Source organism: Mya arenaria, chromosome 16, assembly GCF_026914265.1.
Source record: "Mya arenaria isolate MELC-2E11 chromosome 16, ASM2691426v1".
Taxonomy (NCBI): domain Eukaryota; kingdom Metazoa; phylum Mollusca; class Bivalvia; order Myida; family Myidae; genus Mya; species Mya arenaria.
In genome coordinates, this window is record NC_069137.1 from 10398981 (window position 1) to 10413190 (window position 14210).

The 14210-nt window shown below is 33.4% G+C and overlaps 1 protein-coding gene across 1 annotated transcript; it reads left to right on the forward strand.

The window, feature by feature from the left end:
* The first annotated feature begins 576 nt into the window (after nt 1–576).
* On the forward strand, nt 577–1053 carry LOC128221388 (uncharacterized). Its single transcript, XM_052930002.1, has one exon. It carries the CDS (start codon nt 577–579, stop codon nt 1051–1053), a length of 477 nt encoding a protein of 158 aa, XP_052785962.1.
* Nucleotides 1054–14210: the final 13157 nt, after the last annotated feature.

Below are 14210 nucleotides of genomic sequence, written 5' to 3' on the forward strand. Positions count from 1 at the left end.
TGACCTTACAACAATCACCTTTGAACTAACAATAATCACCATTGAACTAACAATAATCACCATTGAACTAACAATAATCACCATCACCTCAAGTGCAATGAATTCTTATCAATCTCAAACAGCGGCCTTTTTTACACCGCCGCCCCCCCCCCCCAGTACAATATGCAACAACTACCCGCAGTACCGCCGCATTGCCAGCCTACATATCTGCAATCTTAAGTAGCCAGTGACAATGACAATTTCAAACTGATATTTGAGCTGTTTAACTCTCTCGACAAACGTCTATCAAAACTAGATGTGATAGAAAAGCAGCTCTCCGATCCCTCTTCAAAACTTTCCTCAGTTGACAACCGTGTTTCGTCCCTTGAAAAATGCTCTCGCGATTAAGGAACACGTATTAAGGAAATTGAAGCTATACGTGCATATGAATCCTCTCTGTGCGACGACATTTCAAAAAAGCAGTCCGAGTTCGACAAGTCACTAAAGTCCGAACAAGATCGAATCTCCAAACTTGAACGTGAATTTGCTAAAGTTAAACAAGTTAACGAGGACGTTACCGACCTCAAATCTCGCTCTATGAGGAACAATCTGTTATTCTTTGGTTTCCAGGAGCGCGCATCTCCTGATGATAGGCGTTCGGAACAATGTGTCAAGCTCCTGCTCGATTATTTCCACGACACACTTCATATTGCCGATGCTCATGAGAACATCAAAATCGAACGAGCCCACCGAATTGGTAAATATGACACTTCCAAAAAACGACCAATTGTCGCAATATTCAATCATTTCCCGGACAAGGTCCTTGTGAAACAGAAATTCCGTGACATGGATGCACAAAATGGTTTCAATGCCACAGTCGGCGGTGATAACTCTACTCGGATCCGCTGTAGTGAACAGTTTCCTTCAGAAATCCAAGAGCGCCGGAAGTTCCTCATCCCTGCGATGATCAAGGCCCGTCAGGACGGCAAAACGGCACACCTGTCATATGACAAACTTTTTATTAAGAACAAAATGTACACGGTTGAAACTATCCGTACTTCGGGCTTTAGCTAGGATCTTGGCATATCACAACTATCTTTTTTAGTTTGGAATGTCCAAGGCATTAAAGCAAAACTTGACGATTCAGATTTTTTAAACTTTGTGTCTAATTACGACTTACTATTACTTACTGAGACTTGGAACTCTAAAATAACTAATGTATCTATTGACGGTTTTGATTACTTTAACTGCCCAAGACCTAAATTTAATTCAAAAGCTAAGCGCCACAGTGGTGTTGTTCTTGTTTATATTAAAGAATGCTACAAAAATTACATTGAACTAATCGAACTATGTGATAAAGGTTATATTTGGTTTAAATGTAAAAAAGAATTGATAAAATCAATCCGTGATGCTTACTTTTGTGTATGTTACATTCCTCCGCATGATTCTTATGTTTATAGAAATGTTAACTCCACATTGTTTGAATTTGATTTTTTCGATCAGCTTAACTCATGTATTCGTAAATACACGATTCTCGGCGATGTGTATTCGACAGGTGACCTAAATTCACGCACGGGTGAACTCCCGGACTATATACCTGAAATACACATTGACCGATATATTGATTTACCAGGGTATAGTCAAAATGCAAATAACCTACCACATAGACGTAATAATGATAAAATATGCAATCAATTTGGCACACGACTTTTATCACTTTGTAAAGAGAATGATCTTTGTATTCTCAATGGCCGTTTAGAGGCAGGTAACTGTACTTTTCACGGATCGTGGCGAAATAAACCAACTTCAAGTCTTGTGGATTATATTATCTGCAATCACAATAGTTATGAAATTATAAATAAAATGTATTTTATGGACTTGACAGAATTCTCGGATCACTGTCCAGTTCATTTTTCTTTAAATTGCACTGAACTTGAAATAAATGATACTTGTCATGAATATGACAAAATTGTGTGGGATACTTCCCGAAGAAATTTTTTCTTGCAATCACTTACAAATAAGTCTGAGCTGTTTGATAATATAAATACAAAATTATTATCCAATCAATCCTCGATTGACGATTGTCTGCAAAACTTTTCAAATCTGATGTATGACATCTCTTTAAATTGTTTCGGGAATACTTTTCGTAGCCGCAAATCTACCGGAAACAGAAATACCAAAAAAGCGTCTTGGTTTGATGAAAGCTGTAAAAGCGCGAAACGTGATTTCTTGACTGAGAAACGCACTTATGATCATAATCATACTGATGTTAATAAATTACAGTTTTTAATCGCTAGGAGTAAATTTTCTAAAACAAAACGCAAAGCTAAACATATATTTTATGGGGCAGAAAAGAAAAAGATATCATCTTTAAGTAAAACAGCACCTCGTAAATTTTGGAAATACATTAAAAAAGTTCAGCAATTCTGCTAAGTCATCCACTAATGTATCTGAAAATTCGTTTTTTGATCATTTTCAAATGAAGCTGAGGGTCAATTTAACATTAGAGACCATAATATATCGAGAGACGAAACTCTCTCCATTGATTTTCTCGACTGCGAAATATCAATAGAAGAAATTGTCAAAACCATAAAGTCGCTGAAGCGGCACAAAGCCTGTGATTTTGATAGAAACGTTGCGGATTTTTTCATTGACAGTAACGATTTTATTTCGCCTTATCTTTGTACTCTGTTTAACTATATATATGATAACTGTGTTTATCCGAAATGCTGGACTAAAGGCGTAATTGTCCCTATTTTTAAAAAGGGAGATAATACTAAGCCGGCAAATTATAGAGGCATTACTCTAGTAAATGTTACTGCCAAAATATATTCACTAATATTAAGAAATCGAATTATCAAATGGTGTGAAAATAACAATAAATATTATGATGGTCAATTTGGTTTTAGAGATGGTCACTCTACAGCTGATGCAATTTTCCTTCTTCACGCTTCTATACAAAAAGTCCTTAACAAAGGTTCCAAACTGTGGTGCGCATTCATTGATTACCAAAGAGCTTTTGACACAGTTAATAGAGATGCATTATGGGTAAAATTGATTAAATCAGGTATCAGCTATAAAATAACCAACATGATCAAGTGTATATATAGCGACATCCAATCCTGTATAAAAATAGCTAGAGACAATAGCTATTCTCAAATGTTTGATGTTACAATCGGTTTGAAACAGGGGGAGCCTTTATCTCCCCTTTTATTTATATTATTTATAAACGATATATATGAAAATATTGATTTCAACTAACTCTGTACTAAAGACCTTGAACTGTTATCTATGTATATGATACTATATAGAAAATGAATACCATTTTGTATTATGCTGTAGTAAATTTAGACTCTTACGCTTAAAATACCTAGGAAATATATCATGGCCAAATTTAAATATGTTTAAACGACTAATGTTAAGCAAAAGACAAACTAAGATAGCAATCTACATTAAAGAAGCCATGAATTTAAGAAATACTTTCCTTGTACAATAGTAATCCTCCTTATGTTAACTTTTGTTAATTTCTGCTTTTTCCTTCTAAGTGTTTAACAATTTATATTTTCATATTTAATTACATGATGTATATTTATTATTATTCCGTTACTTTTTATAGTTGATTTATGTTTTTGCCATAGTTATGTTGTTAATGGCCAAAGGCTATTCTATGCCGATCTGCCAATAAACTTTGAAACTTTGAAACCATTGAAATAACTATAATCACCACGGAACTTACAATAATCACCATTGAACTTACAAATATCACCATTGAATTAACAATAATCACCATTGACCTTACAATAATCACCATTGAACTAACAATGATCACCATTGAACTAACAATAATCACCATTGAAATAACAATAATCACCATTGACCTTACAATGATCACCACTGACCTTACAATAATCACCATTGAACTAACTATGATCAGCACTGAACTAACAATGCTTACCACTAAACTAACAATGATTACAACTGAACTAACAATGATCACCACTGAGCTAAATATAATCACCACCACTGAATTACTTATGATCACCACCACTGAACTATCAATGATCACCACTAAACTAACTATGACTACCACTGAACTTAGATGATCACCATGGAAGTAACGAAGATCACTATTGAACTACTAATGACTACCATTGAACTAACAATGATCACCATTGAATTAACAATTATAACCATTGAACTAACAATAATCACCATTTAACTAACAATAATCCCCATTTAACTAACTATAATCACCACTGACCTTAAAATGATCACCATTGAACTAACGATAATCACCATTGAACTAACGATATTCACCACTGACCTTACAATAATCACCATTGAACTAACAATGATCACCATTGAACTACCTATAATCACAACAGACCTGACAATAATCACCATTGAACTAACAATAATCACCATTGAACTAACTATAATCACCACTGACCTTACAATGATCACCATTGAACTAACAATAATCACCATTGAATTATCAATGATCACCATTGACCGACCTTAGACTAATCACCATTGAACTAACAATGATCACCATTGAACTAACAATAATCACCGTTGAACTCACTATAATCACCACTGGCCTTACAAAGAACACCACTGACCTTACAATGATCAACACTGAACTAACAATAATCACCATTGAACTAACTATAATGAACACTGACCTTACCATGATCACCATTAAACTAACAATGACCATCATTGAACCAACAATAATCACCATTGAACTAACTATAATCACCACTGACCTTACAATGATCACCATTGAACTAAAAATAATCACCATTGAATTATCAATAATCACCATTGACCTTACAATAATCATCATTGAACTAACAATAATCACCATTGAATTAAAAATAATCACCATAGAAGTAACAATTATCACCATTGAACTAACTGTAATCACCATTGAACTAACAATAATCACCATTGAACTAACAATAATCACCATTTAACGAACAATGATCACCATTAAACTAACAATGACCACCATTAAACTAACAATGACCACCATTAAACTAACAATGACCATCAATTCACTCTCAATAGTCACCATTCAACTTAAAACGATTAACATTGACTTTACAGTTTTCAACATCGAACAAACAATGATTTACATTGACCTAATTATGATTAACATTGAACAAACAATTATCAACATGAACAAACAGGCATTAATATTAAACTAACAATGATAAACATTAAACTAACAATAATCATCTTTGAACTAATAAGAATCAACATTGAACTAACACTGATAAACATTGAACTAAAACTTTTTACCGTTGAAATAGCAATGATCAACATGTTGTGTGTTGGAAAAGGTTTGGTTATTGTGTGTGTGTCTTTTTATCCATCTCTATTCGTCATATTATACAACAATTACACGGTGCCTTATAATTAACCAAAACAATCCAGTAAACTAACAATGATCAACATTGAAGTAACAATGACCAACATCGAACAAACTATGATAATCATTGAACCATCAATGATCCCCATTGAATTAACAATGATACTTATTGAACCATCAATGGTAATCATTGAACCAACTAAGGTGATCATTGAACCAACAAGGACCATTATTGTATTAACACTAATCACCATTTAACTAACAATGATCAACGTTGACTTAACAATGATCGCCATTGAACTAACAATGATTACAAAGCATACTACCACACTCATTCTAAAAAAAGTAGCAAAATACGTCTAATATGTTTTAAATATTGTATCTAACATATATAATTGTTTATATAAGCAATAAGGACAATTATTAAAAACAACGTGTGGTATCAAGAGGAATCTCTGTTTGCGCTGCTAGAAACAAGTAAATATTATTAAAAGTTCACATAAATTTATAATTTTATGACGTTAACAACCGACAAATCGTTGACGGTCAAAATTAAATAAACAATAACACACAAAGCACACTGTAAACTTACTTACTTTTTAAACAAGCTCTTTTCTCTCTATAGTTCTCACTAATTCGAATTAAATTAAATAGTTGTTCTTCCTGAAGGCTCTAACACAATGCAAATGGTCTTCTTGTAATTTCTTTATATACATCTTCATAATACTATACACCGATCTGATATCAGATTTCATCTCGATCAAAAATTGGGATATGCGCTTTATTAAATAGTACTCACAATTATTCAACTACACCTTCCAATTATGGTAAAATGATTGCAGATTGGCTTCCTTTTCAACTCTAACCTAAAGTCCTTGCATTTGTTACAATGGTTCAAGCTGAACAAAAGAGCCGAGGAACCGAACACTTTGAACTTAATAAATTAAATAATGTGAATTATATTACGCACAGCGATATGTTACTTATTGGCATCAGATATAACAATCCACGATAAACACCCCTAGTTTTATATAATGTAATTAGCGTGTCGTTTGAGTTTCGTGTTGTTGTTCTATGTTTCTGTTTTCTGAGTGTTTGTTGGTGTGTTCTATGACCATATTTACCGGTCAGGACGGCACCTGGCCAAGGGTTTAGGAATGAACATACTTTGCTCTAAACTGCGGACGGTTTATACTGAACAAAAGTGTTCATTTCAGTTTGCGTTGAGAAATTGTCCATTCTATACATACATTGAACCATTTAATACCGTCATTAAAATAATTACTGTACATAATCCTGTCAACAGATATATATATATATATATATATATATATATATATATATATATATATATATATTCATATTTAATTATGGATGCTTATAACCTTTCACTTTATACGTCATGCTGTGGCATAAACATAGATGATTTAAGAAAATTTTAGATCAACTGTATATTAAATTGAAGAAGATGTATTTGATTGCTGCCTGCTACTCGCAAATCAATGTTAAAGTGTATTGTGTATATAATAAAGTATCAGTTTATGTCATCAGCTCGTCTCTCAATAATACTTATCTTGTCATTTTGCCTTTGTTGAAGTTGTTTTAAGACCACGTCATTATTAATCAAATATAGCCTGCTTAAATAAATCTCCCAATAATCATGATTTGTAAGCTATATTTCAATGAGTATGGTACAACATATTTTACCAATACTCGCCTCTCTGATAGACTAAATTAGTTTACAATAGTATGCCTTAACGTATTGTCATTTTTTGTTCTTAATTATTGGTATCTGTAGTACAACTGCGATAGTCGGATGGCGTTTATACTCACAATAAGCAGTGGAAGAAGACTTGTCACTGAATAAAATATCAGTATGACAGACGAGACAGAAAACTAATACCACCTTTGGATTAGTCATTTATAAATATGAGCATAAATTCGTACATTAGTATTAAACTATATATAAATGTACTGTAATGTACTAATCACAGTAAATCACCATGATTTTTGTAATATATGGTTTACAACAAATTACCTATTTAGTTCAAATATCTAAGAAAATATACTAAAAGTATTAGAAACGACCTGCTACTTTCAAGATAGTAGTTAATGAATACGCTTTTAGGAAATTAGCTAATTGAAAAATCACCCGAGTGATTTCGATGATCAAAAACCATTTGAAAACAAAAGTAAGCAAATGTGTAACTGACTATTGGACGGCCTTAAAAACATTAATCTGTTTGTATGAGCATCGCCACAGAGACAGTGGCTAACAAGACTTATGTGCACTCATTTTCACCGAACAAGTGTTTTGTAGCACAGATGTTGCTAGTTTTGCCGATATTAAAATAGTAAAAATCACAGAAAAAAATAAAGGTACCTCCATTGGTATCAATTGTATATTGTGATTTTTTATGATAAATATAAACAGTAACAACTGTTTTCAAAGTTTAAATTGAGTACAACTTGTTTTGTCCTGTAACTTTCTTTGTCTTACTCTGCCTGCGTTCCATCTAAGTCACCTACATTTTCTACTTCCGGCCCGGTTACTTTTTCGACCTTGGTATTCGCTCCGTTTCATTGACAAACAAAGTGTTGCTTTAACACCGCCCTGTTTCAGTGACTTACATTGTCTAGCTTGATTTACCCTTTGTATCAATGAACCCTATTAACTTTTTCGTCCTCCGCTCCATTTAGGTGACACCCATTGTCTACCTCGGTTCCGATCTGTTTTAATTGCGTTCATGGTCTATATTGGCCTCCGCCTCATTTCAGTGACATCCATTGTTTACCTCTGCATCCTTTCTTTTTTAAATTACCTCCATTGTCCACCTCTGGCACTTTTTGTTTTGTTTTTGTTAAAAAAAACAAAAAAAAAACATCACTATCTATCAAGGCCTAAGTTCCTTTTAAGTGACCGGCTGAATTGTGAGTCGTTTTTGCCAAATTTTTGTCTGTATAGCTTATAGCCTATCATTATCAGTGAGTATATACCACGTGATAAATTATGTCTTATATGCTACGTCGGATAGCAACATTTTGCTTACAATAAAGATTTAAATTAAAGAAAACTTTCCTTTTGGTACTCCATTTTAAATCAAACAAAGGGCAGTCTTTGCCGCTGAAAGAGCTCCGCCTTCGTTAAAAAATATTACCGAAGTTTGATGAGGTGATAAGCTTTATTAAACACATCGACGAACCTGTTTCCAAAATAATATCAGTGTTCCGTCAGATGGCAGTATTTTGAAAAGGTCTGTCGAAGTGTTTTAAGAAACTAAACTCTCAAACAAAATCTGTTAAAAGACTGAAGGCGGGGCTACTTAAGCGGCGTATACTGCGCTATTTTTCATTTAAACTGGTGAAGAAATAGTGAAGTTATCATAGTTTAAAGTCTCCATTCGAAGCAAAATATTGCCTTCCAACATTTATGATGCAATTTATCACGTGGTATATACACACACTGAAAATGTGTGTTTGACTATACGCCTGTCATTCAGTCGGACTGTTCATCGCGCCGTCTGTTAATCGGACTTCAATTGTCCATAAGTCGGTCCGCCGTAGAGAAGCTGCTCATTTTGACCTAGTAACACCTCTACATATTCAATGTGAACCCACAATCTTTCAACTATGGCAATTTAAGAACCGATCGGGCCTTTCACTGCCAGGTCAAACCGGTCGGCAGTGTTCATAGGAATAGCTATTTCTGCCACGGTTATGCGAATCTCAACTGCAACAGATAGGCCTTTTCAAAATATGATCTATTGATAATACTGGTCGTTCTAAAGGAAAATTTCGTCGACCTAATTAAACGCAAGAATATATTCCATATATATATAGGTCGAAAATCGTTTCTCCTATAACCTTATTACGCGGAAAACATCATTTTATAGACCATGTTGAGCTGTCTGTTTATAGACTGAATAACGTTTATAATTTGACGTCATAATAACGCAGGCAAATCGCTTGATTATAATGACCTTGTTGACCACTTATCAAATCAAAGACCACACTTTCAGACGTTTCCTTTGTATACAATACGTGTTAATACGTGTTAATAAGATAAATATCAGATACCATGCTGAAGCGTGAAAGTATATAACAATAAAAAGTCAGTGGTGAAAATATATAATATAGAATAAAGTCATTACAAAGTATCACCTTTGACAGTACTGATTATTGTGGCCAAAATCACAGCTTATTTCACACGTAACATGATCGTAGTTGTTTATTAAATATATCAACCAGAATACGGTTTAGTCGAAACTGGAGCAAATCAGGTTATCAAATTATTAATGACGTATATATAATACCAAGATTAACATAGTATCACAATAATCATCAAAGCATTATCTATTATTTACATTTTTTTGGCAGCTAGACTCTAGACGGCTACGTTTGTGTCCTCAAAAAGTTCAGCTATTTCAACATGTAGTCAGATTACTGCACGCTTTATTAAAAAGCACATGCCGCCAAAGAGATAATATCGACACCTTATTTAAAATGTAAAGCACAGCCAGGTTTTAGTTTACCAAGAGTTCGATCAAGCGACAAAATTACTATAAACCGTATTTCTTGACAATTTTGACGTGTAGGTAGAAGGATTGTGTGTCTAGTATTTCTACAACATACCATGCAATTTGTTGTTGATTTTTTCACAAAAATAATTTACTGTAATACTTGTAAATACTAGATACTGTCTACGTGATTGGAAAAGAATGTCTTATTACATGTTCAAAATATAATGTTGAATTGGTATTGTTTAGCATTGTTTAACAATCGAATTTAAACACACCTGTTTCAGTCAGTATATGAGAATGTTTTCACCTGTGTGAATGACTTTTTAACGATTAAGGACAGCCATTGGAGTAGCGGAAAATGATACGGTCTCATAAGAAAATGATCACGGGGGCAGTGTTTACGTCTTTACATCTGCTCGGGACGTTATCCAATATTTAAAGATACACGAACCAATTTGCAAACCTTGTGTTACATACAGACATATGAACTGGCCTGTTTTCGTATACAACAAATTCTGATTACCTTTTGTTCAAAGTTTTTTGTTAAAAAGTATTCGAACATCAAAAAATGTTCATATGTTTGTTTCTTTAAAAAGTTTATTTTATTTTTATTTTATTTGTTCACATCTATTATTCATAATAAAAGGTTCAATATCATGCAACCATGACTATACTCTAAGACATAATATTTCAAATTAAAAAAATATGCTATCAGAGAGGCAACGCTTTAAACATAATGGTATGGGGAATATTTATTGAGGACTGATAAGCTTATTCATAAAGGCAAATACTTAAACTACTGTGCCCTCCCTGACATTATGTCGCCTTTGAACATCTGTTTATGAATAACTTGGAGCCCTGTCAGAATATCAAGTGTATACAAAACCATCATTGCGTCATGCCGCAGTACTGTATGTCTTTTGATTTTTTTCTTTAACGGGGGAATTTATTAAAGGCAGTGAACTCACATATTGGATTTAAGATATTTTGCTGGTATGTACTTTTAATGTATTTGGTATACTTCACGATGTCTTACACATCAAATTTAAGGTTTAGCTTTGGTTTTTACAAATAGTTTTGATATCAAACATAATATTCAAAAATAAAATTCATGAGTAGAAAAATCATTATCGTAATCACCATCATAAAGTACGCATCACAGGTTACCTTAAATAGTGTTATTCAAAACTCACAATTACATCTGTTGTTAAAGTGTAAAAGTTCGCAGAAGAAGCTGTAGGAACCGTATGATTATTTATAGCAATTGCTGTTGCGAAATTATGAAAGCAAGTTAGGCAATGCGGGCATTGATACGTCACTTAATGATTTATTGGCTACATAAAGTGTTGTAGTAAAAAAGCGGTTAATATTATGTTGTTTTTTATAGGTCTTGAGATAAGTATAAATGGAGGTAATTGCGACATTAACGATTTTTCATACTGTGGAGACGGATATTGAGATAACTGAACTTTTAACATAATTTAACTTAGATTTAAAGCTAGTTTCGTTTCAGAGCTAGTTTAGTGCGAGTATGATCATTCTGATACAGGAGCATACATTAGACGTTAGCATGCCATTCATCCCCGTCAGTAGTCACTGTTCGTGCTGATTGATAAAACAGACTCATTAGTCATATTCGTTGTGATGTCCGCTATTGAGTCCTCGCCAGGTTATAGCCAGTCTTCTTCATGATCTGGGATTGAAATCTGAATCTAAAAAAAAGAGTAATTACTATCAATCAACTAGATTGAGGTCCTTAATTTTGTTCTTGAGGTGAGAGCACATTTCTATGAATCCAGTGTTGAAAGTAAGAGCAAAATAAAATTTGATGATCTGTTCGTACATTTTTGTTGCAAACACTGCATAAAATGAATAAAACATGAAACAACGTTTCTATTTCGGTTGTTTGAATAATCATGTTCAGTCACGTCATGTTAAACAGTTAGCATTAATCACTCAAGTTAAAAATTACTGTTTTTTGCCTAATTTATACATCTGAAAACTTTTATTTTTAACACGTTAGCTTTTAATATCAAATGTTTTGAAAGCACTGAAAGCGTTTAAAAAGGCTGATAGCGCGACAAGCGTGGTTTTACTTGTTTAGAAATATCTTGATAGTCAATTCAAATCTAATGCAAACAATATTTAACTTTAACCGATAGGTACATGACATTTACTAGGATTTAATGAATGTACTTATCTGTGAGAACAAACGTTATTAATAATGTGGAGCGCTCTTCCTTGAAGTCTTACTAGATAAGATAGAAATAATTCAAATTCACGTGAGGAAACAGTTGAAGATATTACTCAGTTGTTATCGCAATTATTTACTAATCAAAATATTTAAGACACCAGCATTAAACAACACATACAAATAGGAATAAGAGATTGTATCTTTGATACGACATATGCATTTAAAAATAGCAAAGCTCAAACATAAAACGTACGGTGCTAAGTTATATTTAACAGTATACGATACACTTCAATAATGATCGTAAATTTCGTGATTATAACCTTTCAGATCTGCTTGTTATTGCTGACACCATACTGGATGAAAGCTTTAATAACACCATTTTACCGCAGACGGATACATACAAGACAGACGAGATCGCAAATGCCATGGCGAAATATTGATGACCTTCACACGTGCTGATCTCCCCTACAAACTCCTCAGAGAGCTTAAAATTGAACAACTTGAGTGTTTGTTAGATGATCTGTTATATCAAAGCTGCACTCTCACAGATTAAACGTTTTGACAACTTTTTTTTATTTTTGTCTTTGAACGAACCAATATTTACGAAAATGCATGGATACAAGTTATATAAGACAGCTGACAAAATCTAAGGATGCAGATTTGTAAATTTGAGTTCAAAACTTGATGTTTTATGCATAAGTAACGGTTTAAAACCTAAAACATTAATTTTCGAACGGCAATCTGCGATCTGATCCTTTGTCAGCAATCTTTTATCATTGATTTGCCGATTTTTAGGCACAAATTTGCTCTTTCAAAGACAAAAAATAATCTGTATATCTGTAAGAGTGCATCTTTAAGGGTTTGGACAAAATTATTGATAATTGTTTAACATATCACCAGATATTTGAATTATGACTTACTGAAAAGCGATACAATGTAAACCTTTTATTTTATGTTAGGTAACCTCAGCTGGGAATATTTTTCTCTGGACATACATGTTTCATGTAAAACTTCCATCCAGCACGTACCAATTTCATCTTTACCAATGCAAAGCATTTTATGTGTAAAACTGCCAAATGGATTTGCGGTCTTAAACATAGTCACAACCTCACAGCAATCAGTGTTAAAAAAACAATGTGAGCACTTAATAAAAGACAAAACATGTCACTTTGCGGTCATACAATAATTTTGAGACCAACACTTTTAAATAACATCTTTTCCATTATCGTTCCACCTTGCCAATTATTGTTTTTAAGATGGATCATACATTTTCAGCTTACGAATAAAGGAAAATCACGGACTAGCCTTCCCCAGTAAATCAGAGGACCCCCAAGAAGGAATAGCCCAGCTAACATGAGCTATGTGTGACGTAAACAATTTTTTCAAGACTCGTTAAGCAAGAACATCTTTAACGGAAACCAGAAAATGGCAAACTGGTTAAGCTTTACACATTTCAGAATTTTTTCAACCAAGATCATAAGAGAATCTAAATTCATTTCACCTCTGTCACCATAAAAATGATCCTCTTGAAATCATCATTGCTGGCAAAACTACTTTGAAAGTTTTTATCCGAAACATGGTCAATGCAATCATAAACCACGAATTATCTTCAAATACTCTTAAGGTAGCACATGTTACACAATTTGTATAAAAAGATGACCTATTTATAGAAAAGGACTATAACCTCTCAGTGTTCTTCCAATTTTACGAACGGGTCAGTGAGCGACTGATCAGTCTTTTTGATAAAGAAATCGTCCTTTCTAGAAGCTTATAGAACAACATAATTGCTAATGGATGTCAAACTACCCTGTTAAGGCTGGTTTTAAAAAAAACCTGATGATAACACATATTCTTATTCCAATTCTAATGGACGGCATTCGACTGCCTACCCATGGTCTCATCCTAGACACGCGTCATGTATATGGTCTCTTACCCTCAGCATTGAAACTAATGCACAGCTATCTTACATAGAGAAAACATCGGGTCAAAGTTAGTCATATGACTGAGACTCCATCATTCAAAAGCGTGCAGAAACAAAATTAACGTCTTCTAGTCGTTAACTCTTTTCTAAATGACATATTCTACTTACCAATAAGGCAGCCTTGTATAAAAATGCAGAAGACAATATTTCATCAGCGTG